Here is a 9,453-nt window from a genome sequence, read left to right as displayed (position 1 = left end):
TTCTCATTTCTCTATGCTTCCGTAATTATATATAGTATAGATTAATGATTTGAATTATATCAAATTAAATAAATGATTTTTTAATATATTTTAAAAATTAGGATTTATAAATTAAGGGTTTATGATATATTTTTTAGGGTCTAAAATTTATGAATTGGTGTCTAAATCTATAAATTAAGGTTTAAAATCATATTTTATTTTTCTTAAAAAAATCATATTTTATTTATGATATATAGAAAATAGTATATATTACTAATTATTTTTTTGTAGTATAATTTAATTATAATTTTTATAATAAAAATGATTTTTATGTAAAAAAATGACGACTTCATCATAATTTAACTATTATTGTTTATGATTATTTTTTTTGGTAGAAAATACTTATATATTGCATTAGATGAATAAGTTCACGTACAAAGCAACAATAGTAAGGAATAAAACCTCACCCAAATATAGGCTAAAGTCTAATACAAAAACCACAAAGGGATTAAATAGATTACAAAGAGTAAAAAATACCATAAAAGGTACAACTAAAATAGAAAGATTCTCATACTTTTCTTGAATCTAAATACGCATGAAAGCAGTTGCACACCAATTGTCATCATTTAGTTTATTCCGGCCATTTAGATGTAAGTCATTTCTAATGGTGCAACCTCATAGATCCATGGATCTACGTATAAGATAATATGCTTTCGCTATTGCTAAACCCGGAAAAAGGGTAAATAGAAGAGTTATAGCAAACAAATGTAAATTAGACGAAAAAAATCTGATGAAAAATACAGATTTTAAATAAAAAGAAAGAAAACTACTGGTAAAAAAACTAAAAAAGTAGAGATAAAGCCATAGATGGGAGGAGGAAGAAAGAAGACAATCTTCTTTCTCTTTCCTTAAAGTAGATCTAGTTCCTTAGGTTTCAAATCTATAAACGAAGAAGGTTTGAAAGAGAAAAAGAAAAATGATGATGAAGAAGAAAGAATGAAGGCAGTTCCAAAATGTATTTGTTACTATTTGCTATTATGATTAGTTTTGAATAAAAAAGAATGAGCTTAATTTTTATTTTTATTTGACTATTAATTTCACATGCATCCGACTGACAGATTAATCAACTTTTTATTTTAATTTCTATAAAGGAGGAAAATTGTTATATTAATTTTTGGAAAAGGGGTCAAATTTGCCATAAAGTTATTATTGAGAGGATTAATTTTCTCTATTTAGTACAAAGTAATCTAATTTTATCTATATAGTAAAAAAACTTTAGCTCAAATTTCTCTTTATGATAAAAAAAATCTATTTTAACTTTTTTTAATAAATACAAATAAAAATTAGCAATGGAAATTCTTTGAAAAAGATAAAATTGAGATAGAACTTTCATTACAGACAAACAAAATTAGAGATAAAATGAAGAAGGCATAAATGATGTCACATCCGTGACTATCGTAAACCATCCTCACCTCGCATCATAGAGCAAAATTAAACTTTTTATGGCAAAATTGATTTAATCTATTGTTCCAATTCACATGATATGTATTTTAAAAAAATATTGAAGAAGATTGTATCGTTAGTAAATATGAAAATATATCATTTGAATCATTTGCATTTATAGACATTTTTACTTGTACTTAAATAATAATTTATATGTATATATATCTTTGTTCCGTTGAGATAGGAAATTCTCATTTCATCCACATTTATAAAATGAAGAAAATATGGTTCTCCTCCGTATCTCCATAAGATGAGGATTCCTATTTGCCATTTTTTAAACTCTAAATAATAAATTTTAAAATTTTAAACGTATAATACAATTAGAAAAATATAATCATATACTTCAAATGCGTCATTCATAATGCATATAATATATAAATCTACTGAATATATAAATAAACAAAAAATCATTCAAATATAGAATTGAACATCTAAAAATCCATACGAACTACAAACGAGTACGTAGATGGACATCCCGTGAGGGAGCGATTCCGGCCCCGTCCCATCCGACTTTTGTAGAATTTTCTTCCTCATTTCCGTCCAATAGAGAAATTACATGGGGGATTTCCCTTTCGGTGGGGACGGTCCCATTTGTAACCTTGAGAGAGAATGTCCCACCTGGACACGTGTCACTATGTGAGGTGATATAGGGAGTTGAGTAGGAGAGGGGATAAGAAAAGAATCTATTGGTTGGTGCTCTGCTTATGGGCTGTGGCGATTTTCAGAGGGGGAATCTTTGTTTGTATGCAAATGGATATTCAAGCTCGTCGCTTCTATGGCTTCTCCTCTTCAACATTACAATCCTTTTCTTCATCTCCCTTCATTTCTCATAGTTACTCTTATCTCAGACCTTTCTGCTCCCAGAAAAACGCCGGACAACCCAAGCGAAAAGGCGATGACGAAAACGGTACGCGTTTCTATCATTCTCCCCTATTCATCGATCTGATCCAAACAAATGCGGATACATTATTTTGATTCGTTCTTTCTGTTTCAATTTTATGTGAGAATTGTATTGGAAGCTTGAATTGAAGTGACTTCTTATCATTACTGTTATCTCGTGTTCCACCGGAAATCATGATGTATCTTTTCCGATCGTAAACCTTCTATATGTCTCATTGCATAGTTTTTCATTATGTTTCATCACAGTGTCTGTTCTCTTTTGGTTAAAATTTCATCCAAGTGTTCGATGATTGGCCCCAAAGAACAAATTTGAGAAATGCTGCCTTTCTGGAATTTTTTTTATTATAACTAAGAACGATTCTCCAATTCATCACAAGGTCAGTGACCAAGTGGGTAAACAACTTTTTACTTTTTAACATTCACTTAATGACAAAGTCTACGAGTATTTACAAAAAAAAAAAAAACCCTCCCAAATTGGATTTGGAGGGTTATGCAATTGATCACCTTGGACATAGTTATCAACAGGCCCTGTTAGGATTTGAACAGTCGAACATTAAGTTTAAGAATACTATATCAGGAATCCGGATAATGCTAAAAAAATATTCATATTATTATTGGTTAAGAGCAATTGTCCCCTCGACAATTTCAAGATGGATCAATTTTAGATATTATTAACGAAGCATTCTTCTTAGTCATGAACCTCATTATCTCCTCTCTACTTGTGTATAATGTTATCACTCACAACTCGTTAATAACAAATCAAAGATAGTCCATATACATGGTATTGTGTGGTCTCTTCTTGTTTGAATTCTTATCTGAGTATTCCGCATGTATTGAACAAAAAATAAATAAACAAAACTAAATACTTTTCGAGCCTTAAAGACAATTCCATCCTCAAAGCTATTCTAAAACCGTCAAAAAATATAAAATCTCTGTTTTTTCATGATGTCCGAAGTTGACCCAATTTGCAATGTTAGACTCTCAACTGTATTATCCATGACGTTAGAATAAAACCGCTCTTAATTAGCAACATTAAGTTTATTTTTGTACCTACTTTATGAATCATTAAAGCTGGTTCAATATCATGTAGATTTTGTTTATTTTCATCTAAATCCAAAAATTTGGGTCCCAGGGTTTTAAAACGCATATACATTTATTGGCAACACCTTACTGATAAGACTCGGTCACTCTCTCTCTTGTAGAATTCAGTTTATTCTTGCGTTATCGCCATCCCTTAGAACATCTCTTCTTTGTTCAGGATTTCTACCCTGGCACCACCCAGTCAAGACCGAGTCGTTACAGTACAACTTCCAACATTGTAGAGACAAAATAGAAAATCTCATAATGCATTTTTGTCTGGCTCAGGTGATAGGTTCTCAACAGACTGGGACAAAGCCTGGTCCAAGTTCAAGAAACAGGGGAAGAAATCACTTTTTTCGCAGTTCTCTCCAAACAAATATGTGAGTTGGAATCCTAGGCGCTCCGACTACCCACTTTCTGAAGAGGTTGATCCTATAAAGAGAGCAGAGAGGTCAAACCTCATGTTATGGACCAGTCCAAGGTTTACTCTGTTTGGCGCCATTATTATTGTCACATTGCTTTTGGTCTACACTCTTCTTTATCCAACTAGGTGACTCAGCTCCAGTTATGTTTCTATCCAAGAAACAAGGGCCTATGCTGCAAGTATTATAAGGTACACCAAGAACTGATGGTAATGAACTTACAATCTTTTCTTTGGGATTTTGACACATTTGTTGTCAATTCCTAAATTATTTCTCTATTTATGATGGATTTGAAAGTATTTATGGTTTTACGGTGTTTCTGGCTCACTCTGCCAGTGCCAAAGATAATTTTCAGACATTCAAAGCCGATGGACAGACTGCTTTCTCTGATAGTCCGTTTGTCTAATAGATGGACTGGTGGTGGGAATTGCTCAAAGAGTTGGAAAATCTCAGCACTAGGCACTAGTCCGCCTGTCTGATGGACGGACTATCAAAGAAAATAGCTCGCTTATCTGACAGGCAAACTGCTTTCAGTGTATGCAGAAAATGTTGAGCATATCATTATGACTAGCGAATTGAATTAAAAACACTACAAAACCGACAAACGAACTGTCAAAGAGAGCAGTCCGCTTGTCAGATAGGGGAAATAGTAGTGGCAAGAGTTGTTCAAAGAGCAAGAAAATCTCCGTCATCAAACACCAGTCTACCTGTCTGAATGGTGGACTTTAAGGGAAAGTTATTTGCCTGTTTGATAGGCAAACTGCTTTGAATGTCAACGGAAAATGTTAGGCACACCATTATAATTCGCTGATCAATTATGAACACCATAAAATCAGAAATAGTTTCAAATCTACCGTAAATAATATCAAAAAAGTTTATACATAGAGCATAAATGTGTCACTACCCCTTTTCTTCCTTTATTTAACATGGTTTGATGCAAATAGAAGTTCCAGAATAACATCCATATCTTGAACATGTGTATGGAAGGAATGGTTCTCTACTTGGTCTTTATCTGAAAATCTAGCTTCTCAGTTTTATCATCTCATCTTTAGGGTAAAATGTACCTACGGTCACTGATATTTAGGGTCTATTTCATGAAATTCATTAAACTTTGAGTTTTATTTCAATAAAATCATTGATCAATTTGTCTATCAAAACCCACCAGGATAATGACTATATATCAACCTAACATATCTGACTTTTACAGCTGTCATGGCTAACATGCGGCTCATTCTAAACTATAAAATTTTATTAGGCGAAAACCCTTGATTTTCATTTTTTTTTTTTTGGGTGTTAAGCTACTGATCTTTTATTTGTACACATTCATTCATTCCTATTTTATTTTTGAATACATAAAGCGCTATACTAACAGAGACAAACAGAAATTTGAATTCATTTAGTTTCAAAATCACAAGATGTCAAAGTGAAAGGATAAAAATGTTTAACCATGACTGCCATCTTCCTTCTCCATCACCATATTCCTTCTTCTTCCACTTTATCAGTCACCGCCACAGTCCAATACCCACCAATTTACAGCGACTCTGAAGCATTTCGTCTTTGCTATTTAGCTCTTCATGCTCTGCAGCACCGCGACCAAGAAGGAGCTAGTATTGTTGCTGTCAGTAATAAGGTGTTATAGTGTATTACTGGGGTTGGGTCAGTTTACGAAGTCTTCAATTCCTCAAAGCTTGACCAATTGTAATCTTGGTTCAATTTCTTGACAGACTCTCAGAATTAATGAGAAATTCAACACCATTTGCTTGCTCCAAACTATCTCCAAAAAACAGTTTATGTAGCTTACCTCATCACGAAGTTCGTGGGTCGAGCATAAAGATTAGACACTTTACCATCAGAGGTATTTGTTAAAGTTGGAAACTTTATATCGCAGGGTAAAATCTTCCTACGCCGGGGACAGAAGAAGAACGGAAATGGTGAAGAAAAGGTCGGAATTTCGAACAGAACAGAAGCATCAAGTTCAATGATAAAAGCAGCAGAGTTTGTGAGTGGAACGATGGATAAAAAGAGATAGAATTGGGGAGTTCTTACAACGATGTCGGAGATTGAAATGGGGTTGAAAGAGGTCTTGAGCTTGGAGTGGGTAAAATTAAATGAATTTAACTTCTGTTTATCTCTATTAGCAGAGGGCTTTTATGTATCCAAAAACAAAAATAGAATATGAAGAACTATAAAAATTTAGAGGTTTAACACACCAAAAAAAAATGAAAGATCAGGGTTTCAGATTCTTTTTGCCAATTTTTTTAAAAATGACTACATTCTTGTCTGACACGGTGAGTTTTTATACATAAATTGATGACTTCTATTGAAATAACATGTGAAAATCACTTATTTAATTAAAAGAAAATAAAGTTCAGTAATTGCTGTGAAGTTGACCTCAATCCGGTGCAATTAGGCTTCTTCTTTATATTAAATTTCACCTCCATTTTGTTCCTTATATCATCAGAACTCATTAGCGAGGGCTTGGTTTCAGGTGCAGCAACTGCTACAAGCAGCCCCAGAACTGGGGTCGACAACCAAATGCAGATATGTGGGAAGATGCTAGAGGCACTTCCAATTATCATGTTATGTTATGTTATTTATATGTTTTATATGATTATACATGATATAAATGCAAGAAAAATGATAATCATTATCAATTGTGTCATATCAATCGATTATCTCGTGTTGGAAATTGTCACCTCTAGACTACGATGGCAATCACCCTACCCTTATGCTATACTTCATTTCATGTTAACCATTGCCATTGTAATGAGTAAATAGAGAAGCCAATATATTGTTGTTCATTTGTATAATGATGATGTTCCTATAAGAATTATATTGAGTCCACTTCTGATCTATTTTCTTCACTACTAGAGTCTTGGTCTGCTCTTCTTTGTACAGGAACTCCTTGAAGTCATTTTCATGGGAGGCAATCAAGCTTTATCTATGTAAGTAAACAGTCAATTTGGTCCCTCAACTTCGCCTATATGGATAGTTATTCCAAATTCAACTTTAGATACAATTTACCTTTCAACTTATCATTTATAGTCAAATCAATGTAAATATTAAAAAAAAAAAATCTAAAATAAAATATATCAATATATAATTAGTTGCGTTTTGACATGTGTTAATTTCTAATGTTGATATATCAATGTTGAACACATCGGAGTTGAATATTTTGAATCAAGAGTGGTTCATGTATAAGCTCTGACAATCAAATCAGTTAGGATAAATGGAATGATAGAGAGAGAGGATCTCTTTCTTCTGAGTACCTGAGTGAGGTCCTTGTATAGGCTTTTGATTTTCTGGTCAAAGTCCATAATATCATTGAGCATTAGGTTTGTTCTAGCCGTTAGATTCAAATAAGTAGCATGACACATCCACCTTGGAAACCTCCTAGGTGGATCTTTAGTTTCTAAACGCTGGATACGGATCTTCTTGAGTGTTAGATGAATCTAAAGTATATGCATGTGGAACCAAAGTCTAAATGCCTCATGAATATGTATCATTTTGGATTCACCTATGCGTAACTATCAAATTAAAGTGCAATCTTGATGGGATTCAGTCCGAGACGTTTATTTTATTAGATAATTACTTTATAAAATATAAAAGAACAATTACAATTACACTTATACTTGAGCTTAACTTATCCTTATCACATATTTATACATGATTCATTACCTTTATAGTTAGCTAATATGAAATACTTAATGCATTTCTCTTCTGTACATTACTACATATTTAAAACATAAAGTTTGCGGAATTAGATATTTGCGAGAAACCTAATGTTGGATTATAACAAGTTAATACCATCTTAAAATTAGTTCTAACACCCCCTCAAAAAACACATTTAAGGGGGAGAATTTTCCTCGTACTAATAAATGATTAAGGGATATGGTATAAATTTAACCTTATGGTTATTGGAAGAAAACAAATTTAGCATTTAAGTACAAAACAATGTAATTTTAAATCTAATATTTACTAGATGGTACAATTTCGAGCCTCATTAACGAAATATGTTTTTTTCATGTGCAATTATATATTCCGGCTACTGTCAAACTTTCAGAGTTCAAACCACCAAATAAAACTTGACATTGCACATCTTTTGTAAATAAAAAAATTTAGCTTTTAAGACTTAAAATTATATCATTTGATAAATGTTAGATTTAAGAGTTCATTATTTTACCCATCGCTTTCTATAGTTATAATTATAGAGCTAAACCATTATCTTATCTCAAATGACTCATTATCAATATCAACATTAAACTTTTAATTGTATCATTTATAGTAATTTTTTTTTTCTTCTTGTACCTTACCCTTTATTTTAGTTGAAGTTTTCATTAACTTGTTAGTACAAAACTCATAATTCTAGTCAAATTCCTCCAATAACAATGTAATGTGATAGTGACATTGTGAGCCATGAAACACATCAAGGGGCCCTCAAGGCAATGTAGTTGAAATAGGAATTCTTGGCATATTATATAAATGCACATAGTTCTAGTTCTTGTGCATTTTAACCCAATTTTTCCAATTGATTTCTTGTCACTTTGCTTTGATTTTCCCATTTCAGGCAGGCATGGGCAGCATTTCTAATGGAGCCATTGAATCTGTGATTAAGAAGAAAAAAGCAAGAGGTGATCCATTTCCAAAGAGAGGCCAAATCAAAGTGAAGATAATCTCTAGTTTTTTCAGAATCATAGGAAGAGCTTTGACAACAAACAAGCTCAAGGAGATTCACCCAAATGCTTCAAATTCAATTCACAATCTCTAGTTGTTCTAAAGGGAATTCTTCAATGAATTGCTTTTCTACTGTTGTCCTTAAACTTTGTGGTTTCGGTGATTTGCAAATTGGCATCTGTAGTTTTTTTGTTACAAAAGGATAATTGAAGTTATGCGGTTAGCAAAACCAAAAGAATTAACTATAAAGGTTATATTTGGAATTTAATCTTTATATTATCATATAAAGGATGTTAATTTTATTTGTTGTAAATGCAATAAAAAATTACAATCATGTAATATTAGTGGGATTAGCTCAGTTGGAAATAATGGCGGTTTATTTACTAATTTTGGAATTGTGTTGAAGGAGGTTTTGTCAAATATAACATACAGTAGTGTTCATCTGCACCCCTTAATGATTAAATAAATTTGGTCATTCACGGTCCATATGAACACTACTGATATAACATATGTGCACATGTTTAATGTTCAGACTAGCTCTGGGTTTGAATTTTATTTTTTTTAATGGAACTTATTTTTTTTTTGGAGAAGTGTAAGTTTACTTCTAATGTACAAAATGGTATAATTTTATTCTTAACGTATTCAAATAAGATCATTTTTAACAATTATTGGACAATACACAATCAATTGAAAGAACCCTAGCCACCATTCTCTCTATAGAATTCGGCCAAGTCTAGGTGGTTTGAAGTTGTTCTTTGTTGTTCGTGCTAGCAAACGCATTCCAGATTCTGTTCTCGCGTGTGTAATCATAGATCTTGTCTTGCTGTAAAGGGAAGATCTGTTGCGAAAGGAATCACATCAACAGAAACATCTCTCATTTAAAGGTGAAAGATAA

The 9,453-nt window shown here is 32.3% G+C and overlaps 1 protein-coding gene across 1 annotated transcript; it reads left to right on the top strand.

Annotated features, from left to right (window-relative positions):
* The first annotated feature begins 2,168 nt into the window (after positions 1–2,168).
* Positions 2,169–8,862, top strand: LOC136209439 (uncharacterized). The gene is made up of 4 exons (XM_066000902.1): positions 2,169–2,389; positions 3,748–4,075; positions 6,373–6,829; positions 8,452–8,862. Exons 1-2 carry the CDS (start codon positions 2,227–2,229, stop codon positions 4,014–4,016), a joined length of 432 nt encoding a protein of 143 aa, XP_065856974.1. The 5' UTR covers positions 2,169–2,226; the 3' UTR covers positions 4,017–4,075; positions 6,373–6,829; positions 8,452–8,862.
* Positions 8,863–9,453: the final 591 nt, after the last annotated feature.

Source organism: Euphorbia lathyris, chromosome 10 (assembly GCF_963576675.1).
Source record: "Euphorbia lathyris chromosome 10, ddEupLath1.1, whole genome shotgun sequence".
Classification (NCBI taxonomy): domain Eukaryota; kingdom Viridiplantae; phylum Streptophyta; class Magnoliopsida; order Malpighiales; family Euphorbiaceae; genus Euphorbia; species Euphorbia lathyris.
This window is presented reverse-complemented; position numbering and strand designations above follow the sequence as displayed.